General features: G+C 40.0%; 1 protein-coding gene across 3 annotated transcripts in view; it reads left to right on the plus strand.

Moving 5' to 3' along the window:
* The window catches only part of LOC133766538 (contactin-associated protein-like 3), a 181,170-nt gene that overhangs the window by 149,929 nt on the left and 13,138 nt on the right, over positions 1 to 18,103 (plus strand). For 2 of the 3 annotated variants that reach the window (XM_062200213.1, XM_062200212.1), the window contains 4 exons: positions 2,361 to 2,488; positions 6,252 to 6,422; positions 7,084 to 7,302; positions 11,027 to 11,266. In XM_062200213.1, coding sequence (XP_062056197.1) covers positions 2,361 to 2,488; positions 6,252 to 6,422; positions 7,084 to 7,302; positions 11,027 to 11,266 — 758 coding nt within the window. The remainder of the gene's footprint in view (positions 1 to 2,360; positions 2,489 to 6,251; positions 6,423 to 7,083; positions 7,303 to 11,026; positions 11,267 to 18,103) is intronic. The other variant, XM_062200214.1, reaches the window with a different exon arrangement.

An 18,103-nucleotide genomic window follows, 5' to 3' on the forward strand; every position in this document is an offset into this window, starting at 1 on the left:
GGCCACAACAGCCAGAGCTGAGCTGATCCGAAGCCAAGAGTTAGAAGCCTCTTCCAGGTCTTCCACATGGGTGCAGGGGCCCAAGGATTTAGGCCATCTTCTACTGCTTTCCCAGGCCATAGCAGAGAGTGGGATCAGAAGTGGAGCAGCTGGGTCTTGAAGAAGTCAAATCTTCAGTATGCTATGTAAATCCATGAAAGTTAGGATCTACCCACAGTAATAAGAAATTGGTAAAATTTTTGTTCATTTTTGTCCTCAATGGAAAGTTTTCCTAAACAACTGAAAGAAAGACTTTATCATAGTATTTTCTTTTTTTTGGACAGGTAGAGTTAGACAGTGAGAGAGAGAGACAGAGAGAGAGACAGAGAGACAGAAAGGTCTTTCTTTTTCCATTGGTTCACCCCCCAAGTGACCGCTACAGCTGGTGCGTTGCAGCTGGCACGCTGCACTGATCCAAAGCCAGGAGCCAGGTAGCATAGTATTTTCTTAATGCAACTGAGATGCACTCTGGTTCACCCACCAACATTCTCTGTATTTTATACAAACTGTTGGTGTTAGAAATGAAATTAAACTTGCAGCTTTTATGCAAAATGAGTCTTTAAGCTTCAGGCATCCTCCATGAATAATTAATTATATATCCTATACTAGACTATCTTAGTAAAATGACAGTTGCAGAAGTTGAAATAGTTATTGCTGATGTCTACTATCTTAATACAAAACGCCTCAGACTGACCTACCCACTAAGAAACTTGTGAGTGTTCCTGGCTTGTTCACCATCAATCCCCTCCAAAGCTGAACAGTGATCACATTAGATAGGCCATGCTCTATTCATTGCATAAACATGGATAAGAGACTTAGCCAGGTACAGCAATAGAATGCAAGTCTGAATTCTAGAAATAATCTTTCTTTTCCTGAAAATATTTCTTCTTTTCTGGGTATTTAATTCATATGAATTCGTATCTATTTATATATATTGCAGGTTGCTTCATTTTTTACATGATGAAAACCTTAATGCAGCCATTTTGTTTTAGTTCTGCTTTTTCACATTTCAAACTTTGATGCCTAAAGTCTTTGCTTTTCAGAAAATTTTATTTTACAGTACAAAACAATTTCAATGATTAAGTATTAGTTACTATGCTTTTTTGCCACAAATCCATACAAAGGAAGGCTTTGGGACTGAGTTAATTGAATAAAACAACATTTACTAGACTGAGGAAGTGCACTGGGAGTGTTCTGTCTATAAATCAGAATACACATTCAGTTGAAGCATACACACACACATACATATGTGCAGATATGCTTTGGAAGGAATCAGTGGAATGGCTGGGGTCAGGACCACACAAGATCTCCCAGCTTCTCCTTGGGGCTCTTTGTGTTGGACCCAGGCTATGCTCTTAATTTCCCTGTCACAAATGAAATGAAGATGATGACAACAATGATTGGTTTCCATAGCATCTGATAGGCTATACGTTTTTAGGGACAGAGACTGCAGTTTTACAAAAATGTACACTGAATGGAGACAGTATTTCATACAACATTTCCACACATATTAGTCTATGAATTATTAGTAAAAGTATCATATTTGATTGCGTTTTGAATTATGGATTTAGTTTTTCAATTCACAATTTAACTAGAATTTAACTAGGAAGAAATACCCAGTATCCATGAAAGGACTTTAAAAAATTAATGATAAAACTCTGTGAGATGCATATCTAAGTCTAAATGGTGTTACTATTTATATTTGTGATTAATAATCACTTAAATGTTATTTTGAGATGAATTTTAGAAGTTATATGTCTAGTTACCTTGAAAATATCGTTCTGTGCTTCCAAAATGACCATTCTTCATGATTTGCGCCCTTCTTCTTTCTGATCATTAGGCTCAGGAATTGTCAGAAGTTGATAAACTAGTAACTGCTTATGGGTCGAATCCAATCCGTTGGCCTGATTTTGTGTAGCTGATGAGCTAAGACAGGTGTTTTTTTTTTATGGCTGAAAAATAAAAGGAAGAATATTTCCCAGTGAATAAACTGGTATAAAGTCCAAAATGCAGTGTCTGTAAAGCCATGCCCATTTGTTACTGTCCTTGACTGCTCTGATGCCGTGGTAGCTGAGTTGAGGAGCTGCTATAGATGTAGTGTGGACTGGGATGCCAAATCATTACTGCATGGCCTTTTATAGAAAGCATTTGCTGATCTCTGATTTAGAATCATCATAATTTCTGTGCTCTCAAAATATTGAAAAATGTTTAAGTGTTCAGTGAAGTACTTTAATGTTGGTTTCAAATTGCACTAAGATCATAGTTAATTTTTTGTGTGTATTAATGAGAATAATTGTAAGGGTTTTGGTGGTTGTTTCTAGGTCTAGCGAAACAATAGTCCTTTCCCAGAAAGAGCACCTGCCGGTCACTCAGGTTGTGATAACAGACACAGGCCGAAGGCATTCTGAAGCTGCTTATGCGCTGGGGCCCCTGCTCTGCCATGGGGACAGTAAGTAGTGGCGAGAAAAAGCTTTTTTGTCATACTAACAGGTTTTGATGATAAAAGAGTAGACATAAGCCCTTGTGGTCAGAGAGAAAATTAGTGAAGTACTGGGACATTGTAATAATATCAGGACAGATTTTAAAAAGGCATAGATATCATGAAAGCACTATTTGTATTACAGACACGTATTTCGTTAATGAAGCGCAGGTTGAACATGCCTCATCCAAAATACTCAGGACCAGAAAGAAGTGTTTCAGATTTCATTTTTTTTTCGATTTTTTTAATATTGGAATATACGTGATGTGATATCTTGGGGATGGGACCAAGTCTAAACATGAAATTCACTTGTTTAATATACACCTTATACACATAGACTGAAGGTAATGTTATTCTTTTCTATTTTATTTAGTTATCTATTATGTAAAGGTAATTTTATGCCGTGTTTTTACTGCATCTGCATTTTTTACTGATACATCACATGAGATCAGGTGTTGACCTTCCCATTTTTGACACTACATTATTTCTCAAAAAGTATTGTGTTTTGAAGCTTTTTGAATGAGTGATGTTCAACCTGTATTAGTCTATAGAGAATGAATTTTCTTTGTTCTAACTTATTACTTGGTTGCCTAGATTTATTTTCCTTCTTTTTTTTTTTTTTTTTTCATCCAGAACAGTTTCTGAGATTGTGAATCCCTGGGAAGATTTGTTTGTTTTCCTTGATATATTCTCGGGAAACTTTGAGTGGTATTAATTATTGGGTCATACTTTCTGCTTTCTGATCTTTGTCTTTGTATGTACTATGTTGCCATACATGGCACTGAGTGTTATGCTGAATGTTTTTTACTACAGTATTTTCACTCATGGTTAAATTCTCTGGTCATGTTTTCCCTCATCCACTTTGGGTTCTTTGGTACTCTCTTTCCAGAATGCTTTCAGGTCTGCCTATTGTCCTAGTACATAGATAGCAATTGAGCTAGAAATAAAAATTGTTCCCTGAAGAAAGTTTTAGTGTTTCTTACTCACCAGCATAGTATATTGCTGAGTATAAATCTTAGACTAAATTTATTTTGATTTACTTCTCTACCTCAATGTGTGGAGGGCACTCTTGAGGAAGGTAATCCAAAATGGACCCTGTGCAGCCCTGCACATTCTTGCTAAGTGTGCCAGACTACCTGATGTCTCCATCTCCTAATACTTCATAGTTTCTATAACTAATTATGTAGGCAACGAAGTAGGTCTACAAGAATATGGCATCACCATCAATAACTACTCACATCTGAGAGAGGAGGGGGACTGGCTTGTTTCTTACTTGCTTAAAAAGTTCTGGACATTGAGGTCAGTGTTGTGGCATAGCAGGTAAGCCCACCATCTGCAATGCCAGCATTCCATATGGGCACTGGTTCAAGTCCCAGATGCTCTACTCCTGATCACACTCCATGCTAATAGCCTGGGAAAAACAGCAAAAGATGGCCCAAGTATTTGGGTCCCTGTCACCCACGTGGGAGATCCAGATGAAGTCTCTGGTTCCTGGCTTTGGCCTGCCCCAGCCCCAGCTGTTGCAGTCCTCTGGAGAGTGAACCAACCCAAGGAAGATTCTCTCTCTCTCTCTCTCTCTCTCTCTCTCTCTCTCTCTCTCACTGTCTCTCCCCCTGTCTCTCTAATGACTTATCATTCAATTTAGAAAACTTATCCAGGAGTGGCTTTTGCACAATGGTTGAGATGCCTGCCTCCCATATTGGAATACCTGGGCTCAATATCTGGCTCCAGCTCTGATTCCTGACTCCAGCTTCCTGCTACTTCAGACCCTGGGAGGCAGCAGTGATGGCTTAACTAATAGAGTTTCTGCCACTCATGTAGGAAACCTAGATTGAGTTTCTGGCTCCCAGTTTCAGTCTTTACCCTGTCCTGGCTTTGCAGGCATTTGGGCAGTGAACCAGCTTTCTTTGTCTCTGTCTGCCAGTCAAAAAAATGTTTTCAAATAAAAAAGTTTTTAAAAACAAAGATAATAGAATATGCTTAAGTTTTAATCAGTCTGTGAATTTTTCCTAAAACAAAGTGTTCTTTGTTAATCTAAATATTTTGTTCTTTCAGAAAAAAGATTTTATTATTCTTTGAGTGTATTTTGGTTCATTTGTTGAATGCTGTGCGTATGGGGCTTGTTGCCCTGTAATGCTGGCATCTCATATGAGAGTCCAGTCCTGGCTGCTCCACTTCTGATCTAGCTCCCTGCTGATGAGCCTGGGAAAGCAGCAGAAGATGGCTCAAGCAGTTAGGCCCTTGTCACCCACATGGGAGACCTGGATGGAGTTTTGGGCTCCTGCCTTCACCATTTTGGGAGTGAACCAGTGTAAGGAAGATTCTCTCTCTCTCTCTCTCTCTCTCTCTCTCTCACTCTCTCTCTCTCTCTCCTTCTCTCTCTCACTTTCTATCTGTAACAAATAGTTTATTTATTTGAAAGTCAGAGTTTCAGAGAGATAGGGAGAGAGAGAGAGAGATTCTTTCGGGTCTCCCACATGGCTAAAGGGGCCCAAGAACTTGAGACTTCTCCACTGCTTCCCAGGTACATTAGCAGGAAGAGAGCTGGATCAGAAATGGAGCAGTTGAACTCAAACCAATGCTTATATGGGGTGCTGGCACTGCAGGCCATGGCTTTACCTACTACACCACAACACTGGTCCCTCAAATAAATAAATCTTAAAAAAAGAAAATGACCATTGTCAACAACCATGATAATAATTCAAGTGTAATCAGTAAGTTTTAAAATCAATGGATAAGATTTTGAAAAAATTAGATGTGTTTTATAGCCTTAAGATGTCAAAACATTCATGAATTGCAGAGAGAAAAGCATTAAGTATCTATGGGAGAAACTTAACAGATGCCCCTTCACAAGGCAGACAAAGCTAATATGACAAGCAGTGGGACTAATCAACACTGTGTCCCTCCCAATGGGAGCAACACTTTTAGACCATAAACTCTGGAGTTGTCTCAGATCTTATACATTCCCTTACCTTCCAACATCCAGTTCATCAGTAAATCCTATTATTTCTCACTTTAGCCCTATTCTGAATCTAGCCCTATCTTACCATATCCACTACAACTCCAGTTCGAGTTGCCATTGTCTCTTTTTTATTTTTATTTTTTTAATTTTTTTTTATTTTTGTCAGGTAGAGTGGACAGTGAGAGAGAGACAGAGAGAAAGGTCTTCCTTTTGCCGTTGGTTCACCCTCCAATGGCCGCCACGGTAGGCGCGCTGAGGCCGGCGCATCGCGCTGATGCGATGGCAGGAGCCAGGTGCTTCTCCTGGTCTCCCATGGGGTGCAGGGCCCAAGGACTTGGGCCATCCCCCACTGCACTCCCTGGCCACAGCAGAGAGCTGGCCTGGAAGAGGGGCAACCGGGACAGGATCGGTGCCCCGACCAGGACTAGAACCCAGTGTGCCGGCACCGCAAGGCGGAGGATTAGCCTAGTGAGCCGGGGCACCGGCCGAAGCTGCCATTGTCTCTTGCCTGCATTCTTGGCTGCCATCTCGTAACTGATCTCACTGGTTTTGTTTTGCCTTCTTTAGCCTTTTCTCAACACAGAACTCTGTTCCTCAAAATAACCACCATTTGGCTGTTGATGTCATGACAATGTGAGAGGAATGTTCAGAACTCCCAGTGAAGACTTACATAGTTATTCTGTGGTTAGCAGTAAACGTGTAAGTATAAAATGTGTTATTTTTGTTTCATGACTTTTTTTCTCTTTTGTGTCTTTTTCTTTTTGTAAACAGACTCATTTTGGAATTCCGCTTCCTTCAACACTGAGACGTCATACCTTCACTTCCCCACTTTGCATGGAGAGTTTACTGCAGACGTATGTTTCTTTTTTAAGACTACGGTCTCCTCTGGTGTGTTTATGGAGAACCTGGGGATCACAGACTTTATTAGGATAGAGCTGCGTGGTACGTTGCTCACTCCGGCCAAGTCATGGGATGCCCATGATTTAGCAATAAGAGCTTTAACTGAACAAAATTGTAAATTATCACCATTCTTATTTTATAATTGTGTTTTTCATTTAATCATTTTGAGGAACAAAAACTGTGAGGCATGAAGCACATAAGAATTCATCAAAATGTGCCTTCTCCAATATTGCCAAGTCTGTTCACAGCTTTAAATCAAACTCATCAAATTGCTAATTGAATTATAATTGACCAGACATACTATTTTTCATGCACTCGGAGCTTAATTAATTACCATCAGATTTGTTAAATGTGTTTTCAAATTAGATGAGATTTTTGAGCCATTTGAAAATAAAATTACTTATACATAAAATGCTATTTGGATTCTAACTATGGGTATGTATCTTTAATATTTAGTATTTAGCAAGACTAAATAGTATTCTCTGAAGATAATTACCATAAAATCAGCTTTGTTCTGTTTTCTTCTCTCTAGGAGACAAATTTATTTTGCCCTCCATCCCCAACTCAGTGTCACATTTTTCTGCAGCAGTGTCATTTTCTTCTTTCATAGTGAGCATGTTGTGTTTTCCTGTGTCTACTCCTGAGGAGACAAATGTTCTCCCCTGTGAATTAACATGAACAATATCCATATATGTATTTCCAGCTCCCACAGAAGTGGCCTTTTCCTTTGATGTGGGGAATGGACCTTGTGAGGTCACAGTGCAGTCGTCCACCCCCTTTAATGACAACAAGTGGCATCATGTGAGGGCAGAGAGGAACATTAAAGGAGCATCTCTTCAGGTGGATCAACTCCCTCAGAAGATACAATCTGCCCCTGCTGATGGGCATGTCCGTTTACAGCTCAACAGTCAGCTCTTCATTGGTGAGTGCTGTTGACTGAAATTGAACTTGGTGTGAGTGCAGAGTTGGGCCTAAAGAAGGTCATTACTACAAAAGTACTTTCAGTAACACTTGAAAACAAGTGCTACTGCTATTGACATAATTTATTGATAACCTAGAGGTCAGTTCTAGAAACTTGCTGTGTACTTTTTATTTGATATCTCATGTTGTTGATACCATTTTTTAAATCCTTCTACATATGAGATAACCAAGTCTCAGAGAGGTAGAGTAGCCACTTGGTAACAGGACTCTGAACCCCTGATGGCCAATTCCCAAGCTTGAAAAATTCATATTACAGATGACTGGCATTTGTGACAGCTATATTTTATCCTCACTACTAGTGTGAGAGCTAGAAATTTTTATTCACTTCTTCAGGTTCACTTCTCAATGAAGTTAGCTAACTTGTCTTATAATTGAAACAGAAGTCCCCCAGTGTCCACACAACAACATACCCCACAGTGTGTCTGTCCATGGCAGGCTTTTAGGCTTCCCACTCCTGTCCTCCCTCCTGGTACTCTCACTACATGCTTCTTGTTTACAACCACATCTTGCTCCTTTAATCTTGCAGTGTATTTAATTTTTTAAAGATTTATTACTTATTTACCTGAAATGCAGGGTATCCATTTAAAGACCACAGCTCTGGGTGATGGAAGTCTTTTCTTCAATTTGCTTATTTATTGTTTTAATCATTGTTTATTTTTTCCAAGGTGGAAAATATATTTTGCTATATTACTTTTCAGACTACTCTATTCTAACTTAAAACCGAGCACAATGAGGGAGTAGCTCTCACTTGCTAATTTCTTATGCATTTTAAAGTACATCAAGAACACAGTTCAATTAGAAATTGGACTAAATCACAAATGATCACACAACCTACTTTATAGAGGGATGCTTATGACTTATGGGTACTAAATGCTGCACAATGAATTCAAATGCATGTGAGTGTGTGTATATGTGTGTGCATGTGTGTGTGTGTGAGAGAGAGAGAGAGAGAATGTATGTGTGTGTAATGTGTTTGCAGGGGGTGTGTATATACCATGGCTCCATAAAAACTAGCTCTAGACAAAATGCTGGTTATATTATAGCAAGAAGAAGCCTTTGAAAAAGACTTGAAATCATCAAACTACCTGAAAGGAAGAACACAAAAATGAGTCAAATTAAGGAAGTTGTTTTTCTCTCTTAGAATCCTTCAGATTATTCAGTGGAATATCTAGAAAAAAAATTAGTATAAAATTCACCTATAATAAGCGTTCACACAAAGGTAAGTTTTATAAAACTGTGGTGGTTAGAGCTGACATTGTGGCACAGTGGGTTAAGCTGCCACCCACGACACCAGCATCCCATATGAGTGCTGGTTCCACTTGCAGTCCAACTCTCTGCTAATGGCCTGGGAAAAGCAGCAGAAGATATCCCAAGTACTACTCATGGGGAAGATGCTGATGGAGTTTCAGGTTCCTGGCTTCAACCTGACTCAGCCCTTGCCATTGTGGCCATTTGGGGAGCGAAGCAGCAGATGGTTGTGCTTCTCTCTCTCTCTCTCTCTCTTTCAAATAAACAAAGCAAGCCTTTTAAAAAATAAAATAAATAAATAAAATTGTGGTTGAACTGCAGACTTTAGAATCACCCAAAACCTGGTTGAAAATTCAGATTTGGAGCTACTTAACAGAATCTCTAGGAGGAGGCTCAAGAATCTGCATTTTTCACACTGCAGGCAATTCCTGTGTTCCTAACACTGACTGCAGATGGCATTTCTTCCTAGACTCGTGTTTGTAGAAATCTGGCTTATATATCATTCAAATTTAATATGATAAAATATCCATGTGTGTATTATTCAGTTAATGCCATTTTACCACACTATCCTCAGAAAAGAATGCATAGATCAAGGGATAACTTGCATCAGATATTTTATTTTATTGTTTTTTAAACTTTTATTTAATAAATATAAATTTCCAAAGTACAGCTCATGGATTACAATGGCTCCCCCCCCCCATAACTTCCCTCCCACCCGCAACCCTCCCCTCTCCTGCTCCCTCTTCCATTCCATTTGCATCAAGATTCATTTTCAATTCTCTGTATATACAGAAGATCAATTTGGTATATACTATGTAAAGATTTCAACAGTTTGCACCCACACAGAAACACGAAGTATAAAATACTGTTTGAGTACTAGTTATAGCATTTATTTACATTGTACAACACATTAAGGACAGAGATCCTACATGAGGAGTAAGTGCACAGTGACTCCTTTTGTTGACTTAACAAACTGACACTCTTATTTATGGCATCAGTAATCACGCTAGGCTCTTGTCATGAGTTGCCAAGGCTATGGAAGCCTTTGAGTTCACCGACTCTAATCTTATTTAGACAAGGTCATAGTCAAAGTGGAAGTTCACTCCTCCCTTCAGAGAAAGGTACCTCCTTCTTTGATGGCCTATTCTTTCCACTGGGATCTTACTCGCAGAGATCTTTCATTTAGGTTTTTTTTTTTTTTTGCCAGAGTGTCTTGGATTTCCATGCCTAAAATACTCTCATGGGCTCTTCAGCCAGATCCGAAAGCCTTAAGGGCTGAGTCTGAGGCTAGAGTGCCGTTTAGGACATCTGCCATTCTATGAGTCTGCTGTGTATCCCACTTCCCATGTTGGATTGTTCTCTCCTTTTTAATTCTTTCAGTTAGTATTAGCAGACACTAGTCTTGTTTATGTGATCCCTTTGACTCTTAATCCTATCATTATGATCAATTATGAACTGCAACTGATCACTTTGACTAGTGAGATGGCATTGGTACATGCCACCTTGATGGGATTGAATTGGAATTCCCTGGCACGTGATATTATGATTTCATCCTTCCTGTTTCCTTGCCTTTGTGTCTTTGTAGACTTTTCTTACTTTGTTTTGGGAGTTTACTAGGAAATTTATCTTCATACATTCTTATTTTTCTAAAAATTTTGAGCATTCATATGTAATCATGATGTATGCTATTTTTCTAATGTTGCAAACATTTATTTTAAAAATAGTACAGAGCAGATTTTGGATTCGAAAAGCACAAGAGACATTATCAGAAACAGAATGTAATTGACCAAGGGAGAAAAAGGACAAAGCCATAGGCATTTCAGAAGGGTAAATAGTGGAAAACTATTTACATGTCTTTTGTAAAAGAGCAAGCCTACAGAAGAGTATAATACCAAGATATAAATACAAAATATAGTGGCATATGCCACCTAAAAGAAGAGACTAGAACCTCCCATGGAACAGGCAGTCAGGGAAGCTGCAAGGGTGTTTCATTTTGTCTGCAACACTGCCTACCTGAGCTGTGAACAGCCTCTGGAGGCAAACAGGTAATGCCGTGATGATGCTATTAAATCTTTTCTTTATTTGACAGGCAGAGTAACAGAGAAAGAGAGAGAATCTTTCATCTGCTGGTTCATTCCTAAAATGTCTATAATGGCCAGAGCTGAGCCAGACAAAAGCACGGAGCCAGGAGCTTCTTCCAAGTCACCCATGTGGGTGCAGGGACGCAAGTACTTAAGTCAATTTCTGCTGCCTTCCCAGGCACAGTAGCAGGGAGCTGGATCAGAAGTGGAGCAGCCAGGACTGGAATATGCCCCCATACATATGAGATATTCACGTCACAGGCGATGGCTTTATCTGCTAGGCTACAAGTCCAGCACCCACGGAACACATTTCTATTTGCAGTGTTTCCCTTGCAGGAGGCACGGCCAGCAGGCTGAGAGGCTTCCTGGGGTGCATTCGATCACTGCGGTTGAATGGTGTGTCCCTGGATCTGGAAGAAAGAGCCACAGTGACACCAGGAGTGGAGCCTGGATGTGCAGGACACTGCAGCAGCTATGGACATTTGTGTCGCAATGGAGGGAGATGTCAAGAGGAGCAGAGAGGAGTGTCTTGTAACTGCACGTTGTCTGCATATGATGGGCCATTCTGCACAAATGGTGAGTGTGACCAAAGAGCAAGTTACAGGGAATTGAGGGGACACTTAATAAAGAACACTGCTGGCATCTGATGTTATAACAAAATGGCAAATTGTAAAATTATTTGAAATGGAATAATTTCTATTCCAAATTCCATTAAGAGGGATATGAATATTTTTGAAAACCTAAGATTGTTAAATAGGTTATCAATCTCCCTTGGATTTCTTACTTGGAAGATCTCTGTTACCCCCATCTTGTATTTAATGTTAATGCTCTCAAAATAATTTGGTTTTCAAAACCATATCCTTGGGGTGTTCTTGCTTTTCAGATCGGTAAAGCATTATTGTTACTTGTGGTAATAACTTGAAATGATGCATGATTTTTTAAATTGTGTTTTCTTATTAAATAGTTATATTAACTAGGAGGGAAAGTATGTATTTAATTAATATTGACAGGTCATTCACATGACCACTCAGACACTTTAACCTAGGATGTTTGACTGTCTTTTTTTTAAAGATTTATTTATTTGAAAGAGTTACAGAGAGAGGGGGAGACACACACACAGAAACAGAGAATGAAAATTCTTCTATGCTGATTCACCCTACAAATGGCTACAACATTTGGGACTAGGCTAGGCTGAGGCCAGTAGTCAGGAGCTTTATCCAGGTCTCCTATGTGAGTGGCAGGGGATTAGGTACTTGAACTATCTCTTGCTGCTTTTGCAGGCACATTAGCAGGGAATTGGATTGGAAGTGGAATAACTGGAACTAGAACGGGTGCTCACATGGGATGCTGGCATCACTGGCAATGGCTTAACCCATTGTCCCGCAGTGCTGGCCCCAACTGTTCTTACAGGAATATCATGGCACAAGCCATGTTTTTAAAAGAAGAGAGGAACTGACTTTGGTATTAAGTATACTGTACTGACTTTAAATATACTTAAATTTGTAAACTTTTATGGAATTTCTATTTAATCATCAAAAGTAAATTTAGCAGCTTTTTAAAGTGCCTCTGGTCTGTCATGCATATACAAATACTATATTTAACAGCATAGTTGGTCAAACCTAATGGTTCTTTTGAAAACAAGAGAAATATTGGTGGTAGGTAGTTAAGAGGAGGATGATAACTCCAGAAGAGCAGCAAGTTAAAACATAGACAAGCTACAAGACTAAAAGATAGAACTAAGGAATGAGACAACGAAGAAGCTTCCTTCTGAAGTCATAACAAGTCTCAAAGACTGAAATCAAGACTAATCCTGTGGGAGGAGGGGAAGGAGAGAGGACTCAATTTAATTAAATCAGACTTGAAGCAATTTAAATTTCAACTCCAGAGTCTTACTGAATATGATAATATGTAGAAGCTAACAAATCTGCATGATACCAACACAGGCAGATAGGTTAACACAGGGAAAAGATTTTAAAAAAAGAGAGAAAGAGAACAGTGGCATTGTGGCACCGTGGGTTAAGTATGCAACCCCAGCTTCCCATATTGCAATGTAGATTGTGTCACAGCTGCTCCACTTCCGATCCAGCTCTCTACTAGTGCATTTTGAAAGGAAGCATATGATGGCCCAGTTACTTGGATCCCTGCTACCTTTGTGGGAACCCAGATAGAGCTCCAGTCTCCTGGTTTCAGCCTGGACTAGTCCTGGCTGTTGCAGCCCTTTAGGGAGTGAACAAGCAGATGGAAGTTCTCTCCTTCTCTATGCCTCTCTTACTCTGTCTTTCAAATAAATAAGTCTTAAGAGAAAGGGATGAGGGGGGAGGGAGAGAGATAGTCAAAGAGAGAGTGCCTTTGCAGAAATGTGTGGCCTCCCACATTACTGCATATACAGAAGCATATACTCCAGGCGGAATGACATCTGAGACTATACTTACAAGGAAATAGACTTGGTTGAGATTGCCCAGCTGAGTCACTAAACTAACAAAAAGCCCTGGAGAGAAACTATTTAGAAAATTGTTAGAATATTGTATCTTAAATATCAGACTTTGGGGACTGGCATTGTGGTGCAGTCTGTTAACCTGCTGCCTAAGATGCTGGCATCCCTTAAGGGGCACGAGTCTGAGTCCTGGCTGCTCCACTTCCATTCCAGCTCGCTACAAATGCACTTGGGAAGGCAGCCTGTGACTGCCCAAGTACTTGAGCCCCTGCCACTCACATAGGAGTTCCAGTCTCCTGGCCCAACCCTAGTCATTGCAGATATTTGGGGATGAACTAGCAGATGGAAGATCTCTTTTTTCTTTCTTCCCCTCTCTCTCTCTATAACTCTGCCTTTCAAATAAATAAATCTTTTTTAATGTCAAATTTTAAAAATACAAACCGCCTACCTGACAAAGGATTAATATCCCAAATATATTAAGACAACCTAAAAACCTCAACAACAAAAATCAACCAATCCAGTTAAGAAATGGGCAAAGGTCTTCAATAAACAGTTCTCAAAAGAAGGAATACAAATGGCCAACAACTATATTTAAAAAATGTTCAACATCACTAACCATCAGGGAAATGCAAATCAAAACCACAATGAGATATCATACCACACCTGTCAGAATGGCTAAAATCTAAAACACAGAGAATAACAAAATGAAAAGGATGCAAAGGGGAACACTGACACACTGTTGTTGGGACTGTAAATTAGTACAGCCACTGTGGAAAACTAGATGGAGTTTTCTTAAAAAAATAGAAATAGACTTGCCATATGATCTGGCAATCCCACTTTTGGGCATATACCCAAAAAACTTGAATACAATGTATCAAAGAATACCTCTACCACCATGTTCATAGCAGCACTGTTCACAATAGCCTAAATCTGGAATCATCCAAGGTGTGCATCATCAGATGAAATGATAGAAAATGTGGTATATTTACACAGTGGACTATCATTCAGCTATACAATAAAAAAAGAATGAAAGAAGTATAAAATGTATAAAAAGTATAAAATGAAAGAAGTATAAAAAAGAATGAAATTCTACCATTTGCAGCAAAATGGACACAATTGGAGTACATCTTGTTTAGTGAAATAAGCCAGACCCAGAAAAACAAATAATGCATGTTCTCCCTTGCAAATGGGAGCTAAAATTTAAAAAACAAACAAAAAAAAGAAGAAAGAAAAAAGAAATGTTTACTTGAATCAACATTCCTGCAAATATTGTTTTGTAAACTTTGTTTTATAGCTTTGTGAAGCCAATGGTTAAGTAGTATGGTTTTAACGATCTGTGAGTACTGTATTTATTTATTTTTATTTGACAGGTAGAATTATAGACAGAGAGAGAGAGAGAGAGAGAGAGAGAGGTCTTCCTTCCATTGGTTCACTCCCCAAATGGCCGTAACGGCTGGTGCTGTGCTGATCCGAAGCCAGGAACCAGGAGTCAGGTGCTTCTTCCTGGTCTCCCATGCTGGTTCAGGGGCCCAAACACTTGGGCCATCCTCCACTGCCCTCCTGGGCCACAGCAGAGAACTGGACTGGAAGAAGAGCAACCGGGACTAGAACCTGGGGCCCATATGGGATGCAGGCACCGCAAGGTGGAGGATTAACCAAGTGAGCCACGGCGCCGGCCGCTGTGATTACTTTAAAATGTACTATATATGGGGGAAATGGTCATTTTTCCATTCAAGTATCATTTATAGAGGTTGTCTTTATTCCCCCTAAATTAGGGCCTTTTTGCTTTTTATTTTTGCCTTTTTTTATTTCTCAGTGAAGTATTAAGCCTTTTTACTGTAATGTAGATTTAAAACACATTATCTCAAAAACTAATAAAAAGGGGGGTAAGAAAGAAAGAGGGTGGGAATGAGAGAAGGGAAGGGAGGGAGTGAGGGAGGAAGGGAATCATGTTCTTAGAATTGTATCTACAAAGCACATTGAATCTGTTAAAAACTAATTAAAAATTAAAATTCAAAAAGTTTTAGAAAGTCAAATTTTAATCAAAATTTAAAAATCATAGATATGAAAAGAAAAAGGAGAGCATAATCTACTAAGGGGGGAAAGCAGGCTGTAGAAGCTATTTTAGGGAGAGTCTATATGTCAGGCTTGCATGGCAAGTCTTCCAAAGTAGCTGTTATAAAGATGTTCAAAGAACTAACAGTAACACTATATTGTGAATTGAATGTGTGTTTCCTACTGAAATTCATATGTTGAAGCACTAAATCACAAATGTGATGATGAAGGGGGGTCCTATGGGAGACTATTTGAGCTTAAGTATAAGTCATGACAGTTTAGCTCTGGTAATGAACTTGGCACACTTACAAGAAGAGGAGTAGATCAGAGCCCTCTCTTTCTCTCCACTGTGTACAGATACAGAGAGAAGGATCTGCAAACCAGGGGAAGGACCTTCACAAGATATGAAGTATGTTAGTACTTTTGCTATGGGTTTTACAGCCTCCAGAATTATAAGGAAAAAGTGTTTAACCTACGTAGTTTATGGTATTTTGTTATAACAACCCAAACAGACTAAGACACCACACTTAGAAAAGTGAAGATACGGGGTGGACATTGTGGTACAGGTCAACCTACCTCTTGCAATACCTGCATCTCATTTCAGTTCAAGTCCCAACTACTCTGCTTCTGATCCAGCTCCTTGCTAATTCACTTGGGAAACAGTGAGTGATAGCTTAAGTTCTTGAGTTCCTACTGCAATGTGATTGACCTGGATGGAGTTTATAGTTTCTGACATCAACTTGGCCCAGTACCAGCTGTTGGGCCACTTGGGGAGTAAACAAGCAGATGGAAGTTCAATATCTGTCACTCTGCCTTTCAAATAAATCAAGAAAATAAAGAAAAATGTGAAGGTATGATGACAGTATATCCTCGAATATAGAATTATAACAAATATTTTTAAAAGATAATTAGAAATTATATCATTAAAATGTACAATGATTGTAATGAAAATTTAACTAGAGAGTTTCAATAGATTTACAGTGACAGAAGAAGGAATCAGCAAACTTGGAAGATGGATCAATAAAATTATCTATCCTGAAGAGTAATGAGACTAAAGAAAAGTTGACAGAGCAAAAGAGAAATGTCAGGCATGATTAAGTACATCACTATGTAACAAGAATATCAGAAGGAGAGAAGACATAAAAGGATAAAGAAAAAGTGTTTCAAAAGTAATGGTTGGAATATTAGTTGAAGCATCCCCCAAATTAATGAAAATTGTCATCTACACGTATGGAAAGTTCAGTGAAATCCAAATATGACAAAAAGAAACACCTACCCAGGCACATCTTGATGTTGAAAATGAAGACAGGGGCTGGCATTGTGGTATAACAGGTTGTGCCACCACCATATGGTTGTGCCATATTGGCACCAATTCAAATCCTGGCTGCTCCACTTCCCATCTAACTCCCTACTAACACCCTGGGAAAGCAGTGGAGGATGGCCCAACTACTTGGACCCCAGAACCTACGTGGGAGACCTAGATGAAGCTCCTGGCTTCTGGCTTCAGCCTCCCCAACTCCTGCTGTTTCAGCCATTTGGGGAGCAAACAAGTGGATGGAAGATCTCTTCACCTGTGTCTTTCCCTCTCTATATAACTCTGTCTTTCAAATTAATAAAATAAATCTTTTTTTAAAAAAAAAGGACAGGCTGGCGCCATGGCTCAATAGGCTAATCCTCTGCCTGCGGCGCCAGCACACCGGGTTCTAGTCCCGGTCAGGGCGCCGGATTCTGTCCCGTTTGCTCCTCTTCCTGTCCAGCTCTCTGCTGTGGCCCGGGAGTGCAGTGGAGGATGGCCCAGGTCCTTGGGCCCTGCACCGGCATGGGAGACCAGGAGAAGCACCTGGCTCCTGGCTTCAGATCAGTGCAGTGCGCCAGCCACAGCGTGCCGGCCACAGCGGCCATTGGAGGGTGAACCAACGGCAAAAGAAGACCTTTCTCTCTGTCTCTCTCTCACTGTCCACTCTGCCTGTCCAAAAAAAAAAAAAAAAAAAAGAGGACAAAAAAGAAATCTTAAAAGCAGTAAGAGAAAAATGACTCATATCAAGATTAACAGCTGACTTCTTATCAAAAATTATTTAAGTAACAAAGCAGTGAGAAAATAGATTCAAATAAAACAAATGTTATCCAAAAAACTTATGCCCAGCAAAGCCATCTTTCGAAAATGACAGTGAACTAAAGGTATTCCATATTTGTTTGTTTATTTTTGGCCTTTAAGGAGCTGGAATTGAGCCTATCAGTTAAGATACTCAATATCAGAGCACCTAGGTTTGAATCCTGGCTCCAGCTCCAAACTCTAGCTTCTCACGATTGCAGACCCTTGGAGGCAATAGTAATGGCTCAATTAGTTGGGTTCCTGGATTCTGGTTTCAGTCTAGGTCAGCCCCCACCATTGTGGAAGTAAACCAACAGAGAAGCTCTGCCAGTCTCTCTGTCTCTGTTTCTCTGTCTTTCAATAAAATTTAATTTTTTTAGCCGGCGCTGCGGCTCACTAGGCTAATCCTCCGCCTTGCGGCGCCGGCACACCGGGTTCTAGTCCCGGTCGGGGCACCGATCCTGTCCCGGTTGCCCCTCTTCCAGGCCAGCTCTCTGCGTGGCCAGGGAGTGCAGTGGAGGATGGCCCAAGTCATTGGGCCCTGCACCCCATGGGAGACCAGGATAAGCACCTGGCTCCTGCCATCGGATCAGCGCGATGCGCAGGTCGCAGCGCGCCTACCGCGGCGGCCATTGGAGGGTGAACCAACGGCAAAAGGAAGACCTTTCTCTCTGTCTCTCTCTCTCACTATCCACTCTGCCTGTCAAAAAAAAAAAAAAAAAAGAAAAAAAAAATTTAATTTTTTTAAACTGAGAGATGTGTAGGCATTTGACACAGCAGTTAAATGCTACTTGAGACACCCATATCCCATTCCAGAGTGCATGGTTTGCAT

Source organism: Lepus europaeus, chromosome 9, assembly GCF_033115175.1.
Source record: "Lepus europaeus isolate LE1 chromosome 9, mLepTim1.pri, whole genome shotgun sequence".
Lineage (NCBI taxonomy): Eukaryota > Metazoa > Chordata > Mammalia > Lagomorpha > Leporidae > Lepus > Lepus europaeus.